Here is an 18,332-nt window from a genome sequence, read left to right as displayed (position 1 = left end):
GTCAATAATAGCATGTAGTTTGTGCAAAGCCTTCATGTTCTGAAAGAATACTTTGTGCCAATGAAACTAGCTGCAGAAACCTACAGCTTTCAAGATGCATTTGCCCTTTGTCTATTTAATTGAAGACAAGAATGTCAGAGGTAGTAAAATCAGTTAAGACAATTTCTATTGACCAGGAAGGAGAGAGTTACACATTTTTGCTGCTTCTTCATGGTAACCTACCACCTTTGGCATTTTTGCAGGCATTTTGCTGGGTTGGGAAAGAGGGAAAGAAGAGGTTAAAAAAAAATCTGCACAGCTCTGTTTCAGCTGTCAGTCATCAGGGCCACTAAGGCTAGATGTTCACCCTTCAGGCAGTTCTGTGACTGCAGCTCAAAATGAGCCCTGTCTAAGAAGAAACATACAATTATTCCAATCAAATTATTCCTAGGCTACACAATACAATTACCCAGCTTAATTTGGAAGATGAATTAATTGAAGGATGATTTTCCTTTTTTGCATAGAAAGTCCCTGTGTAGGATATTAATAAAGGGAAGTTGAATATTTGACTTTCATGCCAGAGTCTCCAAGAGAATCTCTATTTTAATCAGAAAAAGACTTTGTTTCAGCTCTTTCCTTTTAGGGAGAGGAGGAGGTTTTAACACTGCAAATCAGCTCTTATATTAGCACAGAATCAATATGTAAAAGCGGAAAGACAAAAGTGTTGCTATGTCAAAGCTGTTTTTTTTTTTTTCTCCTCTTCCGCAGATTAAAATTGATTGAAAGAAGGGTCCAGCATGAATTGCTCCGCATTGCTATCTCCCATACTGATGCTGGTTCATCTTTGGCCTTGCTCTCCAAGCACGCAGACCCACAGCGCTCAAAATACAGATCAGTCTTTCACAGCAGTTCGAAGAGTGAAACGTGGCTGGGTATGGGAGCCACTTTTTGCAACAGAGGAACAGACCTCTATGGCGCCTGTGTATGTTGGACAGGTATGATAAGTAATGATTCAAGGACAGTACAAGGTTAGATTTAATGTCCTGATTAGCAGCTTACTATCTTGACTTGGAAGACAAGCATCTCCAGTGACCTGGAAATATCAAGAAGGGTAGAAAGAGGAGCTCAGGGAGCTGTAATTAGGCAGCACAACATCACTCCTTTCCTGTGACCTGACTCAGGGTCAGAGAACTCCAAGTGCTGGAGGTCGTGGCAGTACCAAGGACCTTCCTTCACCTAGGTCTACTATCAAGGAAATTCCACATTCACTCTGTTACTAAAACTAGCTCCATACACAGCAGATGAAGGTATGAAGCTGAAGAGTTCCTTTCTGTCTTCTGAATGAAAGTTGAGGACCCATTTATCAACATCTGGCAATTTGCTTGCGCTATTTTTGGCACTGCATCAAAGCAGCCATACTGAGTGCAGTGTAGTTTACAAACAGTATTTAGCATGATTTTCTATTACACTAAGTAGCAGCTGATTTACCCCTCATTAATTTTTAATGAAGCAGATTAATACTAAATCCTTTCACTACTGAGAAACTACAGGAATCTGCATGGTTCATTAGATTAACATAGGTTTAGCACAACGAGCAATTATTTTTCACCCTCCTTTAAAAATGTGTTTTAAGATAATTGTCTTAATGAGGCTTTATCTGCCCCCTTCTTCTCTCTCTGCTTATTATTATTTATTACTATTTTTTATTTTTGTATGCTAGAAGTAATTGTAATCTTGAGATCTAGTTTTTCTTTTCTTTAAGGCACTTTCTAGACGAATGAATGGAAATAAGTTTAACTGCTAATTAACTAGCACTAAAATTTAATTGGGCCCAAAGGGTGAAGTGCTCAAAATTCATTAATTACTTTTTCACAACCTCTTCGAAGTAACTACTATGGAAGTATGATGTCTCACTTCTGAAAGAACAAGTGTAAACATACTCATTTTTAAATTATTATTAATTTCCCATAGTTGGAAAACAGTTTCCTGTAAAGAAACTTCATAAATGTCATGTATTTTTATAAGCTTTAGAAAAATTTCATAATCTTGCTTTTCTATTTCTCACAGGTAAAATATAGTGATTTTTTATTGAAGATTATGTTTAATTTATTGCGGTCTAATCATTGTCTAATCAGACATATTTACTTCTGTCTTTTCACTGAATAGAATATGCTGTGCTTTCAGTAAATAAAGTGATAGTCTATGATCAACACACAAAATTTTAGTAAATAAAGCCCTGAAGGAAATTGCATCAACAAAAAACCAAATGTAGACAGTCTCTGTTTTGAAGTCACTATTCCATATCAATGTCTTTTCACAGTCAGATTCAGAGCTCAATCTTCAAATTTCATTTAACATAGACTTATGAATCCTTTCCCGTTATCATGTTTAAGAAAAAGAAATGTGTCCATCAGCACTGCAGTGGCAGGTGTATGAAGGCAAGTACATAAATTCTTGTTCCCAGTTCTCATCTACAATGGAAAGACCACTTATTCTTTTGTGTCTAGCATAATACAACAGGTAAATTGAGAACCTTCAGTATGCTTTCTCAGCAAATGTAATCTGCAAGAGACCTCTCATTTAACATGGTCAAGGTCATGAAAATCTTCTGGGATAAATGATTCTGAGTGAAGTGGTTCAACACAGGTTATGTCTAAACAGCCAGTCCGAGGCATGCTTCCAGTCTCTAAGGGTTTGATGCACTCTGTGATCACACCTGAACTCCATCTCAGGTTAAAGAACTAGAAATTCATCACCTTTCCCATGCCCTGGGGTTCATGACAAGGAAACCAAGATTTACAGATCACAATAAGTAAAGAAAGAATTAGAGAATTAATGATACAACAGAAATTGTTCCCGTAAAATTTAACCGTGGGTGTTTGACATGTTAGGAAATTAAGTTATTGCTATTAAAAAAGTACTGTTACGTATTGTTGACATTAACAGAACTATTTGTTGGCATGAACAAATGCAGCTGGACAGCAATGGTCTCCAGGGCTCAGCTTCATCAGAGGAACCATCATCATAAAGTTCATCTTAGCAAGACAACAGAGGATGCAGATCATCCTGGAAGGAAATGGAAAATGTCTATCAATTTATTTCAGAATAAATAATACAGGCTTATACCACAGAATAGCTTTTCATCTCTTTAATATTTCAACAGAAATAGAACACCACTGTCTCTCATATTTACACTTAGTATTGCTGAGTACAAAAAATATATATAAAACTTACAAAGTACACTTGTTGTTCATAATAATAAAAAATGTAGATAATGTTTAATGACCTTTGCATCATTTTCAGCAGAAGTTTATGGGAGTTGATAAAGCAATGAACTAAAGTAGGTACATTCCCTTCACTTCAAAGTGGCTGAAGCATCTTTTTTCAGGTTTACCATGCATTTATATGTCTGTTACATCAGCACGTTAAAATTGAGTCATGACTGGCTGAAAATGTAACAGTACTGTCTTTTAAATACTAGTAACCAAGAAGGCTCACTAGTGACAGGGTTCACTATAGAATGAAAACAAACAAAGCCTAAAAAGAATATTCCAAAATTTTATTCCTCCCAAAATGTGGCTTATTTCTCTGTTTTGTGCTTGCAGCTGAAATCAGATTTAGACAAGCAGGATGGCAACCTAAAATACATTTTGACTGGCGAGGGAGCTGGAAGCATTTTTATCATTGATGAAAATAACGGCAAAATTTATGTGACACAAAAGCTGGATCGAGAAAAGAAAGCCTTCTACACTCTAAGAGCACAAGCAATTAACAGGAGCACTCAGCTTCCTGTTGAACCTGAATCAGAATTTATTATCAAGGTTCGAGATGTCAATGATCATGAACCACAGTTCTTGGATGGACCTTATGTGGCCACTGTTCCAGAGATGTCACCTGAAGGTACGCCATGCTGTGAACCAAACTCTTCATTTCCTGATTTTTTTTAGATAGCCTTGTTGATATAAAAACTTAATAACATATTTTATAGACTGCCTTTCAGTGAGAAGGAAGCAAACTATTTTACAAGCTTGGAAATTTGCAAAGGTATCTGCTTAAACTGAAGGTTGTGCATACGTCTACTTCACATCCTTGCCTTTAAATATTTAGGTACCTACATGTATCCAAGTCCTTTTACAGAATCTGGATACATGCTTGGATTGACTATAGAGAGTTGTCTTTCTTGTCAGTGATTCAGCCTTGAAATTGGTACTTGTTTAAAAATATAACATTACCATTCGAAATAGGTAGAGTACTATAGCCAGTTGATACTGAAAAGGAGATTTGGGGCTGACAGATTTCACTACTTTTTCAATCAGTATAACACCCTAGTCTCCAGAAAATTGTTCAGTGTATGATTATTGTTACAACCTGTCAGTTCTTCAGGCTTCTACCAATCTGAAAGAAAAGTAGTATGCACGTAAACTTTAAAGTCCTCTGACATCAGTTGACTCTTTGAAGGACATAAATACAAGCTTGGCTGAACTGAAAAGTACTCAACAGCATCCTTCAGTCTACTCTGATTCTGCTTAATAATTAAACAATATGTCTTTATTATAGCCTCTGTAATATAAATCATATTGTACTGTAACTGGAAGACAATCACATTCATATCACAGGCACTCACAATTTCACCCCCAACGATAGGGATAGTTTCCTTCCTATAAGTAATGGGTTCAGAACAGGAATGGTATGAAGCTGATGTAGGGCTGATGTGATCACCGCCCTCACACCATGTATGATGCCTACCTCTTTACACCGCCAAGCCTCTTTCCTATCAGTCAGCTTATCTGTGTCTCGAATAGATGGTGTGCAGTGAAGGACTGCCTTCTGATTTCCTAAGCACATAAATTATAATTTTCTTGTCAAGAGGAACAACTTAAACCCTGCACTTCTTCTTTCCCACCTCCACAAGATCAAGTGGACCTGTACTAGGATCTGTCATGTATCTGGAAACTTAATACAACAAATACAAAGCAAAGTCAACATCTGACAAATATAGTTGTATATATACATATATGTGTACGTACACATATGCATATATAATGTGTATACATGTACATTTAAATTCTTAACAAAAACTCAAAGTGTGAATGCGGCTGACATAAACAATCATGTTATAGATACTGCTATCTCCAAATAGCTATCTTCAAAATCAAAGGAAAACTGAATTCTTTAAATCTTACAGAAAGAATCCCAGTAATCTTTTAAATTCATAGCCCTATCTCTTTTGGTTATTTCTATTGCAAATAATATTGAAAAGAAATTCAAATATTGTGCTACTTAAAACTGTATGAATTAATGAGGTCATTAATGTAATAGCATCAGTGATCATAAAAGGTAATAAAAAATCTGTTTCATTCAGCATTACCCATTCAACTTTTAGGGCATTTTCAGTGAATCTTTCACAGGGAGCTGTAAACTTTATCTTCTTCTGCCAGCCTGGATAGCAGTTGCAAGAAAAGGATATTCATGCCTGGGGTTTAATCAAAAGTGGGGTTAGTATCCTAATTTCTGCCAGGAAGCAGTAGCTCACCATCACAACCAGCAATAGCTACAAAAGACATCCATTTAATCAATTTATTTCCTAGTCACCCTGCTTATACCACCTTCTACCAGGGTCTCGTGGTTTAAGCCCAGCCAGCAACTAAGCACCATGCAGCCGCTTGCTCACTCATTTCCCCCCCTACCAGTGGTATGGAGGAGAGAGTCAGAAGGAAAAAGGTAAAACTCATGGATTGAGATAAGAACAGTTTAATGGAACAGAAAGGAAGAAACTAATAATGATAATAATAGCAATAATAAAATGAGAATAAAAATAATAGAATTGGAATATACAAAACAAGCGATGCACGATGCAATTGCTCACCACTTACCGATCGATGCTCAGTTAGTTCCCAAGCAGCAATCCCTCCCAGGCCAACTCCCCCCAGTTTATATACTGGGCATGATGTCACATGGTACGGAATATCCCTTTGGCCAGTTTGGGTCAGCTGCCCTGGCTGTGTCCCCTCCCAACTTCTTGTGCCCCTCCAGCTTTCTCGCTGGCTGGGCATCAGAAGCTGAAAAATCCTTGACTTAGTCTAAACACTACTTAGCAACAACTGAAAATATCAGTGTGTTATCAACATTCTTCTCATACTGAACTCAAAATATAGCACTGTACCAGCTACTAGGAAGAAAATTAACTCTATCCCAGCCAAAACCAGGACACAGGGAAATCACTTTTGAGTGTATGATTGTTTCTTCACTGCCACTTTCTTCCATGCAGACAGACTTATTTGTCTCAAGACTTCTGCATCTGAGCTCTTGGTCAAGTAACTTTTTCTAACATAATCAGTTGCTTGTTCAGAGGGTACTTCTTTATAAGTCTTTACATCTTGCTCATTCACTCAAGTTTGGAGATGACAAGTGCCTTGTCAAGGACCTTTGCATTTTTTTTTTATGTGCTCACAGTAGTAATGGGCATACTTCATTATCTGGAATTATCTGGGTATTTTTACCTGGGATTACACAGATTTAAAACTTTGACAATGCCCTTTTTTTTTTTCCTTCCCCCCCCCCCCCCCCCCCCATGGTAAAGTATTGTTTATGAGGCACTTCGTGTCTTACAAAAATGGTTTTAAAATAGATAATAATTTAGTATGGCTTGATTTATACTCACACAGACCTGTAACCATTCACAGAAGTGTATCAAGAATTGACTTATGGATTCCTTCTATTTTATCTTCCTGTCTTAATGATGAGCTCCTGTCTTAATGATGGCTATATAGAAAAAAAAAAGAAAAAAGTTAGGTAGGACAGTAGTTATGGCCAAAAACAACAGTAGTAATCTTTTCCTGTATAATTCTGTTTCTCACCTGAAACCATCAACAAGCAGTTGACAGATGAGAAATTTCAATCTATATTGACTTGAGTTGGCTATAAACATACCCTAAAAATGAAAGGTTCAGCAGTCTTTATGCAATCTCCTGTGTCATCTATTATATATTTAAATTCCTAAAATACCATATCACTTCAATGTAAGATTAATTAAACTGCAAAAAAATTAATTTATTTTGTGATATTCCTGTAAGACTATAAAGAAAAGATTCCAGTAAAATGTAGAAATATATGAAATGAAAAAAAAAAAAAATCAGAAGTAACGCTACGTCCCATTTATCAGAATGGGTGAGAAATAAAACAAGATGCCTGTGTACTTCCTCCCTCAGACACAGACTACCTGAAATAGTAAACTCACAGATTTGCAATCATCCAGTGTATGATATATGAATCTAAGTCAGTCCTATGGATCTTGAAATATTTTCTACACTGCTGCTTCTATATTTGACCTCTCCAGCACTAATACCATAGCTATTTTAGGGATCATTCTTTCACCTACTTCTTCCATGTAGACACTACTAGACTACTGCTATATTAATGTGTATATCTGGCATATAGAATGTAAGTGGAATGGTATATAATAGTATATACCTCAACAGTGGTCAGCTCCAATGAAACAGCTGAGCCATACCATGAAGTCTTCTCAAAGGGTAGGGACCACACTTCTGAGGTGAAACCTCTTTCAGTGCACTTACTAAAGCATCAATCCTTACAAGGAAATTTCTAACCTCCCAGTAGATAAAAAGAGTAACCAACTAAAATTTGCAGCATTGATACCATAACAGTTCATTATATCAGTGCTTTTCTCCCTGTAAAATAGAACATCTTCTTGCATAGTAAGGGTTGTAGACCAGAATTAGTTTAAATGATACAGTGCAATAGAGAGACTTGGCCTTTGCTCTGTTTCGGCGCTCTCTAGCAGCAGTTCAGCTCACAGATGCTAGACCTGGGATCTCCTGGTAATTTCCTCACAGAAAACACTCTCAGGAAGTGTGGTCAATACTTGGGAAAGCAGTTCACTTTTAGTGAACATTTAGTCTGGAACTAAGAAAGCAAGGAGAGAATAATTCACAGCCTGCCACTTGCCTCAGAGAACCATAGAAAAACAGAAAATAGGCACAGATAATTTTGCCTAAAGTTAGGTACAAATATCTATATATATATATATATATACACCAATGTGCCAACAAATTAGAATACATTTTAGTTCTTTCTTAGCTCTCTTTTATCTTCACTACTAAATTTTATTAGGATTTTATATGCAAGTGTCACAGTAAATGAAAAGTGTGTCAGCAAATGTACTCTCTTCTGAGAACACAGGACTGTGGTTTTCCCTCAGGCATTTGGTACAATTTTACAGTAAGTGTCTTCCATATAGCTGTTAAACATGTACAAAGGCAGTGTATCTGATGGAATGGTTAAGAGTCAGATGTAATAATGTATCAGTACTTAATGTTTTTATAGATGTCAAGCTCTAGCTGGAAAGATGAATAACTATTTGCCATTTGAGGGCCCTATAGTTTACCTAATGGGCTGCAATATGTAAGTGGCACTACTATGTGTTGCCCAAGAAGGGTAAAACCAAGGCTGCAGGAATACAAAGAAAAAACTTATACAGCAATCACCAAAGTGTAGTTTGCCTTAAATAAATCTAATAAAAAGAAAAAAATGTGTAAGCATGTTTACTATCCAGCTTAAGACATCACTGTGTACATAAAACACATACTTGGGGCTAAACTTTATATCAACATCACACAGACTCCCATATTCAAAAATGCATGTTTGAAAACTCACAGACATATTCAGTTAAGTTGTCTCTGCCATGATATCCATTTTCATGTAAATGTGGTGAAACTGTATCATGGTTGGATTGTCAATTATATCATGTCATGGCTGGACTGTCAAGAGGTGAGGTTTGGGGGTTTTGTTTGTTTGTTTGGAGGGGTTATGTGTTAATTGATTGTTTTAAAATATATTATTTGTATCTGATCAGTTATTCTTCTCCCAGCCATGGAGTTACAAAAAATGGCTTTTTGGAGTTTTTGAGTACATAATATGAACATTGTGATTTCTATCACTCAGATACAGATGTCTGCGTAAACATGATTCCATTCAGCAAATGGCTGGCTTTGTTTGCTGCAGGTTAAATGTATAAAGAAATACAGGCTTCATGGTAGTGAAAAATTAAAAACTGAGAAAGTATTCTAAACCCAGGATAAAATTTTTCATCTGCTTATTACATAGTCCATATTTAATGTAGAGGTTCATATAGTGATCATGAAATCTTTGTCCTAAAAAAATGTGAAAAACCATAGTCCTCTCTTTACGTGGTCTCCTGCCACCCCAGTTTAAAAATAGTCTTCCTCCTGAGATTGCAGGAGGTCTGTTCTTTCTCCCCCCTCCCCCAGCCGGCTCCCTCTTTACCAGATGCCCCTTGCCTGCTCACCTTTCCATTATATCCACCAGCTGCATCTCACTGAGCCCAAGTGGGCATATTCCATGCTTCTGTCTTCTGCTATACTCTGGAAGAGTCAACAGGCAAGCAGAAAAGTAAGCTGGGCCTTAGACAAGCAGCAAATGCTGCTTTAGATTCAACATTTCTTGCTAATGGTTAGAAACTGTAGAAAATAAATCTACCTTTAAATGAGTGAGATGCACAAAAGCTGTAATGACAACTTTGCAGTCCTATATATGTTGAATTTTGTTTCTGATATATTAAATATGGTGCTGTAAACAAGTCCATTTCTAAATGTAGTTGTGGGCACCTGGGTTTATTTAGTAATGGCATTTAGAAAATTTAGTTAGTTTAGAAAATTTAGTTAGTTTAGAAAATGGCTTTTATAACAGACTGCACCTATTGGATTATTCATAGCTCTTGATCTCTTCCTAACTAGCACTCCATTTTTTTTTTTCAAAGTAACTGCATTCTAGTCATGCTAAATTGTCTTAGAGGATGGATTTCGTGTATTAGTAAGAACGGTTTCCATAGACTGCAGCTGATATGAAGTTAATGGTTGTGTAGCTGAAGATTTCCTTTACCCTTCAGTCTTATTAAAGAATACTGTTTCTGAAGCACATATATGCTCTGATTAAATATTAATCTGCCATTTTTATCTTTATCATTTCTCCAGAGCAATAGGGAGCAGTATATATATGTATACATCTATACACACACCTAACACACACCTAAATGTCAGAATTTTGGTATTGTAGGTACGTTTTGAAGGACATATAACTGCAAAAGTTGGTGGCAATTAATAATATTTTAGTGTACCTCCACTCTGAGAGAAGATAAAATGCATTATGGAATCACTTGAAGTACTGCTGAATAAATTGAGACAAAATGCAAAAAAATATTTTTTTAAATAATCAAAATATTTCATTAAGCCTATCCTTATATAAGAAAGCCTTTTTCATTTCTGTTTAAAAATACAACTAATGAACTGTTAGAAAACTCAGAAATTAATATACTTGTTTTATTGGGGATAAGTATTAACTTTGAGTTTGTCAAAAAAGGTGTTTCTGGTTTAAATCCTTGCACTCCATTGTTTCTTCTTCTTTTCTCCTCCAGCATAACTATACAGCTATATTGGTAAGCAGGTGCAACCATGTGAACGTATGCCAGAAAGTTTTAGAAAGTAGCTTGATTCCCTGCTGTTCCTCATGAGAAGTGATTTTTGTATTCTTATGCAGAACCTAGGTGAGGAAAAAAGACAAAAATAATGATTACCTTACAAAATGATGCTACTGTGAATATTTTCTTTTAAAGGACAATCATCACTGACAGTACCATGAGATTGCTGTCAATCTTATATCTAGGATATAACCAGCTTCCAGCCAGAGATGAAATCAAGCTCTGCAGATTGATTCTGCCATGTTTTTGCATTGGGGATTCTGCCGTCGCTCTTGCACTGGGACAGGCTCATTAAAGACTCAAGGATAAAAAACATTATCAGAGCCTTGTTATACTTCTTGGCTGCTTTACTTGCTAACAATTAATTTCTTTATCACCAGTGGGCCTACTAGTGATAAAGTGGCTGTGTTTTCTTATTCCCATGGGAAACTTCCATAAAATACTTTGAAGAATATACAAGGGGAGGAGAAACAATTTGCTGGACTCCATTCACATATCAAAAAATAGGGGGAAAAGCATAAGATATGTAGTATTTTAAGCAACATAAATATAGTGTTGAAAAGTCATATGCTATATATTTTTATTTTTATTGACAATTTGAATGCAACAAGAATAGTTGCTGAGGAAATATTTTCCCTTTTTAATGATGAATTTTAGAAGGTGCCATTTGCTCCTGTAAATTTTCAGGACTGTTTGCTAATATAACTGGTATGTTAAAAGCTTTTTAAAGAGTTTATGTTTTGTAATTATGAGATAATTTATACAAGAAGAAAATAAACATAATCTATTTTATTTTTTCCTTGAGGTACTTCGGTTACACAGGTAACAGCTACAGATGGCGATGATCCTTCTTATGGGAATAGTGCCCGTCTGCTTTACAGTCTCATTCAGGGACAGCCTTATTTCTCTGTGGAGCCAAAGACAGGTACTACAAATGATCCTGTAATTTGAAAACATCTATAAACTAACATAAAATGGATGCAAGCAAAAATGTCTTTCTTCATTTCAACACAAAGATCAACTGATACCACGCTACACTTGTACATCTTTGCATAGTTCCTAGATCTAAAAAAAAATCAATTTCTTTCCCATGGGAAGCTGAAAATCCTTCTGTCTCAAGAATCAGCAATTTATTTAGCAAATTATCTTGCTAAAGAAAAGAGTTGGATTCTGAGTACCCCATCCAACAAATGGACCTAGGAACACTTCTGGGTTAACAGCTCTGCGACTCATTATGTGACATTCCTATCTCTATGCTGGAGAAACCACAGATATGTGACATCCCTCCAAAATCCTGATTTCTGGGAAAGATAGATGATTATATATGATAGAGGAGACATATGGTGTGCTCTGCTCCCCGGAACTCTAAGGATGCAGAATGGATCTGTCATACAGCGTAGATGTTGCCATGAGTACTAATTCCCAGTATTAGGACAGTCATGCTGTGCGTGGTCTGGAATGCAAATTCATAACTGTATCCAATGATGCATTTTATACACTTATTATATGGTCAGATGTTGGGAAAAAATGGGTCTATTATATGATATGATATTATACTTTTCATTTTTAGGGGTCATCAGAATGGCTTCCCAAATGGATAGAGAAACAAAGGATCAGTATTTGGTCATCATCCAAGCCAAAGATATGGTTGGGCAAACAGGGGCGTTTTCAGCAACAGCCACTGTTACCATCAACCTCTCCGACATCAATGACAATCCACCTAAATTTCAACAGCGTGAGTATAGGCTACTTACAGTAGTTGAAGTCTTGAGGAAATTTAGATCTACTGTAGCTCTGTTAAGTTCACTGGTGGGTCTTTTCAGAACAGGTCTGTGCTTTGAGTTCAGCTTACAGATTTAAAAAATAAAATGAAATAAAAAATTCCCCCACAAAAGCTCAAAAAAGAAGAGGGGAAGAAAACCTGTCATTACAGAAGATCTCAAGCTTGCTGTTTTTTTCACTAGGCTTTGGAGACAAATGACTTAGTACACTGCTTTCCACATAGTTTGCTCTACCTAAGCCTAAAATCTGGGCAATGGGATATTTAGCACTGTTTTCACTCACCTTCTTTCTTTTTCTCCTCTCTTCATTCTTTGCTGACAGATACTGTAAACTTTTTGGCAAAAGATGTGGTCTTCTCTGTCCAGGGAGTTTCTAGCAGATGTGGGAGCTGCTAGCTGGGCTGTCAGGAACAACTAGTGAAATGCAGTTGGGAAGTGCTGCCCTCCACTGTTTTTTCACCCTGTTGGTTCTCCTTGGCTCTTTATTCACTGCTAAAGTGGGGCTGAGAGAGGAGGACTCACAAGTGGAAAGGTTGTCATCCCCTGCCTCCAAGATCTAGCCATTGCTGGATTAGATCCATTGCTCTAATAAAAGCTGGGGGCTTTCCCCAACTTTCTGAGAGCCTCAGGCCATCATAGCTACAGCAGTTATTGACCGTGGCAGATCACTAAACTGTGCCAGTATTTGTTTCTTTAGGACTCTACTACATGAGCGTCTCTGAAGAGGCTCCTGTGGGCACAACTGTAGGCAAAGTCTTCGCAGAAGACAGCGACATAGGGGAGAATGCAGCCATGAACTATTTCATTGAAGGAGATAGTTCAGATGTTTTTGACATCATTACTAACAATGAGACTCAAGAAGGAATTATCTTATTAAAAAAGGTGAGATATTGGAAACCTTAAAAAAACCCTCTAAATACTGGAAAGAACCTTCTCAAGCAAGCTGGATGTTTAAAGAAGGCCTATTGCTTTGGATTCTGCTATCTTTTCTTTCTTCAGGCTTTGTGATTTGATTGGAATATTAGGGGAATAAAAAGAAACAATAAAAAGAAAGCTTTTCTTTCTGTTTACTTTTTTTGACTCATTCTTATTACTGCTGAACACAATAGTGGCAGTCAAAGTATCTTAATGTTATTCCTAGCTGTGCAACACAGTGTATCCCATTGTAAGAAAATGTTCTATCTTTTCTGTGCATCATCTGTAAAATTTTTATCAATAAATTGTACACAATATTTCCTCACTTGCAACATGTCCTGTTAAACTTAACTGAAGCCAGACTTTATTACAGTATTAGATAGACAGTGGAGTTTCTGTTATGACATAGCTTTGAAAAGACACTAAATACAGTAAAAAACATACCAGTTTATGAATGTAGGTATTTAAGAGGCTTTAATACTGTGTGATTTAGTTTGGAATCACATAGGAAGATTTCTGGGTCATCTGGGTCATCATCTGAAACAATGACAGAATTTGATAGTCTAGTGAAATCCAGGACTGAAGAACTGAATATAAATTGGGGGTGGGGGTGGTGGTGGGTTTTTTTGTTTGTTTGTTTGTTTCTATTTGGATTTATTACAATTCTGGAAGGGTTTTTTTTTGGGGGGGGGGGGGGAGACTTTTTTTTTTAATTACAGAAGATAATGACTATCTAAAATAGTAGTGTAACTATTCATTTATTAAACACTCATTCTTGCCTTCTGGAATTTATCTCCTTTAGAGACTAAATTTTAACATACTCAGCTTAACGCCTACAGATTTACTGATTCACATTGTTTATGTAAGAGTTAAGAATGGTGTTCACTAAGGTTACACCTATGTTGGAAATACTAATACTAATAGAAGTTCTTTTTCTTAGGGCTGGCATTCTATGGGAAGACTTCTTTTACAGTGTTGTTCAACTGTAACATTAAAGCCAGCTTACATGTGAAAGCAAACAATGGCATAGCGCAGTTTAATTTTAAAGTGTTTTTAACGTAAAAAGGAAGTCTTAGAAGTAAGTACTAAGAAGTACTTTTGAAACATTCCCAAAAGAAGGGTAAAACTATTTTGTCTTTCATGTCACACCACTTATTGAACTTTATCTAATTTAAATGTGACGAAAGAAATAATTTCACATCTTTCTTTCTTTCTTAACAGAGAGTGGATTATGAAAGCAAGAGGAGATACAGTATTCGAGCAAAAGTTGTGAACAGGTACATTGATGACCGTTTTCTGAAAGAAGGACCATTTGAAGACAAAACCATCGTCAAAATCAATGTGGAAGATGCTGATGAACCTCCCGTTTTCACCTTGGAGAACTATGTGATGGAGATTGCTGAAGGGGCTATGAGTGGCTCACTGGTGGGCATTGTAACAGCTAGAGATCCAGACGATGATGACTGCCCAGTCAGGTACCTAACCTAAAATGTGAACCGGCCCTGAATATAAATGTAGTTGGGATTTCCAAAGGCTTTTTCTGTTTCTCACCTTGGCTCATGATTACAGTTAATCATGCGTTCATTGCAATAGCCTAGGTTATTCTTGGTGTCATGGTTTAACCCCAGTAGGCAGCTAAGGACCACACAGCCACTCCTTCACCCATTGGGATGTGGGAGAGAATCTGAAGGGTAAAAGTGAGAAAACTCATGAGTTGAGACAAAACCAATTTAATAATGAAAAAAAGAAGAAACAAAGGAAACAACAAAGGGAAAAAAAACCCACAACAAAACGCCAAGAAAAACAAGTGATGCAAAACAATTGCTCCCCACCAGCCAGCCGACACCCAGCCAGTCCCCGAGCAATGGCAGCCCCTCCCAGTTTTATTGCCGAGCATGACGTCATATGGTATGGGATGTCAGTTGGGGTCAGCTGTCCCAGCTGTGTCCCCTCCCAACTCCTTGTGCCCCCCCAGCCTCCTCGCTTGTGGGGTGGGCTGAGAAGCAGAACAGCCCTTGGCTCTGGGTAAGCACTGCTCAGCAACAGCGAACACATCCCCGTGTTATCAACTCTGTTCTCAGCACAAATCCAAAACACAGCCCCATACCAGCTACTGTGAAGAAAATTAACTCTATCCCAGCCAAAACCAGCACAGTAAGTTAAATGCTAGTAGGCTTGTGCATTTTTGCAATCACTTTGAGATGGGGTAATATTTTAAACAGTAGCCTGGAAGAGACTGTGCATAGCAGCAGAACTAGGTAGCACAGCCAAACCTGTAAGCGCCTGCAGGTGTTCCGGTCTGTTCCCAATAATTTCTGGAGACATGAAGAGATGGACTTATTGCTGGGAGGGAGATACAGAACAGCTCCACTGGCATCTGCTCAGCTCAGCATGACCAAAAATTTACCAATTCCCTACATTTACCACAATTGCCCCACAGAGATATTATATAAAAAGAGTCCCCCAGACTTTTAAACTTGAAAAATAATTTTGCTGTCTCTTAAGGGAGAAAACAGGTAATTAAACTTTAACATGGGGTTTATAATTAAAATAGCTTCTTGAGTTACTTGACATCACTGTGTACTGTGTAATTTAGACAAGCTAGGATACAGGGACAAATGGATTAGACACAAAATAATCTATGGTGTGTAGATTCCTAATAGCAGAAATATATATATATATACACACGTACATACATTGTTACCTATAGTTATGGCTTCAGAGGTTTAGTTAATGCAAGGCCATATTTTGAATTATTTTACATTCATTTACTGTTATTTAGTAAGCTAGTCATAGGTTAAATTAAATAAGAATAAATAAAAATATATATGTACTACCCCCCCCCCAAAAAAAAAAAAGTCTTGTTTTGTGGTTTATTTAGATGACTGCAACATCTCCTATGAAACATTTAACCATAGTGTATATCTAGGACTTCTTATTTTGAAATATTTTGACGGAATTTGCTACAAAGTGAATATGTCTTCATAGTCCCAAAACAGTGACACATATATTACATCACTGAGTTTCTTTAAAATAGAGTATGTCACTTCTAATGTAAAGATATGTTTATTGCACTAAGTGCAATGCATATGAATCTAATTTTGAAACTATTGCTATCACAAAAGACAGCAGTTGCTTATAATATAGAAAACCAGCTGTGTTGCCTTGTGCACCCCAGTTTTCAAAGTAAAAAAAGACATGCAACAAAACCTCACTACATCAGTAATAAAATATAACTAAAAATATCTAACATAGATTTTCTGAAAATTATATATCAAGAACCAGATTACCAAAAAAACACCCCAAACAGAACAAAACACGAATGTCAGAAAACCCTACACAAGCTTTGGATGCAGAGGATGAGGAATACTCACATAAAAAAAAAAAAAAAATGAAGAAATTGCATTGTAAATCCCTAAAATAGAGATTTATAAATGTCAGACCTTTGGCTCAGATGATAAGAACTTTCACTGACTGTGTTGTGCTGGTTCCTTGATTTATCCTTCTACTGATTTTCAACACAGACAAAATGTAATTATAAATAACAAGTTAGAGAGTCATCCAACTGCTGGCACACAACCTGAGCTGGAGTCATAAGTGCCAACAGGAGACAGAAAGGCTTTGTCAAGCACAATTAAAGTTACAATAAAAGAGGGACTAGTTTCATGTGGGATTTCCAAACCGGAGTGGTAAGAACCTTTCAACTCTTCAAACAGTTATTATTTCCTTGAAATAGACTCTACTAGGAACTGTGACATATGGTCTTTTTTTTATATGTCATGAAAATTATTAGTAAATATCCTTTCCATTTGAACCAATATCTTTGGTGTCTTTTTCAGTCCATCTCTGGCCTGTGACCAGTGGTTAGACTTTAACATTTTGAATGGTATGTATGTATGTATGTACGTGCGTATGTGCATGTCCACATATGGACATAGCATCCGGAGCCTTTCGAGTGAAAACTCAGGAACACGGGGCTCATTTGCAATCATTCCCTGTGTTAGGATTTTGTTCCCTGCCTAGGTGTCACCTCATTATAGATAGTTGTCTGTCTGTCTTTATAATGCCCGTTCCCTTGGTATCAGAACATGTCAGCAATGATAAAATAGATTTGCCATTATACCTCCACTTAGCTGTTAGTGTTATTCATTTCACAAGTGGCACTTTTGCTGTTTCTTTTCAATGAAGTCATTCACCTGCTGTGAGCCTGACTTAGAAGTAAGAATGAATAATGCATTTCAGATTCAGTTCACATTAATATAGATCTGAAACACATTTAGTTTTATAAAAAGAAGAGCTTTGATCTTGGCAGCAGTGAATTTTAAATGTTTATAAGTGTACATTTTTCATGATTTCTGAGTTGTTGCAGCACACATTTATATGTATATATGCACAGCTCTGTTTTCTCAACTGACAATAGCTTTCTATGTCCTTGCCTCTGATGGAACATTTCAGTATTAGGGAATCTCTTCACTTTTTTTGGTGCAGGTACTCTATTGTCCACGGCATGCATTTAAAGAGATTGTTCAGCATCAATGAACACAATGGAACAATCATTACAACTAAACCTCTGGACCGAGAGATAGCTTCTTGGCACAACATAACTGTTACAGCCACAGAAACAAGTGAGTAGAGAAATTTAAGGAACGTTGTGTTTTAAACACTGTGAACTGTAATTATCCTCTGAGTATGCCTTCTTTTAAGTGAAGAATACATGCTTCTTTCTCATTATATTACTGTTGCTTGCTACATTAAGGAGCATTATTAAAATGATTAGTTAAATAGAAGCGTAATGTATTTGAGCTCCAAGGTCCTGTGCTCTTTCATAAAAGATGACCTTATAAAAAAAAGAAAGGAAATTGTAATAGGATCGAGACTGTAACACTTTCAAGTTACACTGAAGCATATGAATTGCTCCTGCAGTGCAAGATCTTATGTTAAATTAGACCCTGGCTAATTTCACACCAGATTTTTGACTAGTGTGAAATTAGCCAGGGTCTAATTTAACACCAGCCAGAAACCTGTGGCTCATTAATTGTGAATGTAAGGCCTAAATCAGCTAGACTTCCCTTCAGTGGCAATTAAATCTGTGAGGCATCCTTTATATAGATTTTACCTGTCAGTTTGGTTTGAAAGTCAAATGC

General features: G+C 36.7%; 1 protein-coding gene across 8 annotated transcripts in view; it reads left to right on the top strand.

The window, feature by feature from the left end:
* CDH19 (cadherin 19) overlaps positions 1–18,332 on the top strand; it is a 120,409-nt gene that overhangs the window by 78,635 nt on the left and 23,442 nt on the right. For 7 of the 8 annotated variants that reach the window (XR_003923099.2, XM_030012406.2, XM_030012408.2 and 4 more), the window contains 7 exons: positions 748–974; positions 3,585–3,879; positions 11,298–11,417; positions 12,063–12,227; positions 12,971–13,155; positions 14,410–14,663; positions 17,677–17,813. Coding sequence is in view for 7 of the 8 variants with exons in the window: in XM_030012406.2 (XP_029868266.1) it covers positions 777–974; positions 3,585–3,879; positions 11,298–11,417; positions 12,063–12,227; positions 12,971–13,155; positions 14,410–14,663; positions 17,677–17,813 (1,354 nt within the window). In the remaining variant the exon portion in view is untranslated. Of the gene's footprint in view, positions 1–747; positions 975–3,584; positions 3,880–11,297; positions 11,418–12,062; positions 12,228–12,970; positions 13,156–14,409; positions 14,664–17,056; positions 17,075–17,676; positions 17,814–18,332 lie in introns of those variants that run through there. The other variant, XM_030012411.2, reaches the window with a different exon arrangement.

This window comes from Aquila chrysaetos, chromosome 4 (assembly GCF_900496995.4).
Source record: "Aquila chrysaetos chrysaetos chromosome 4, bAquChr1.4, whole genome shotgun sequence".
Lineage (NCBI taxonomy): Eukaryota > Metazoa > Chordata > Aves > Accipitriformes > Accipitridae > Aquila > Aquila chrysaetos.
The sequence above is the reverse complement of the archived record's forward strand: the minus strand, read 5'-3'. Positions and strand labels throughout refer to the sequence as shown.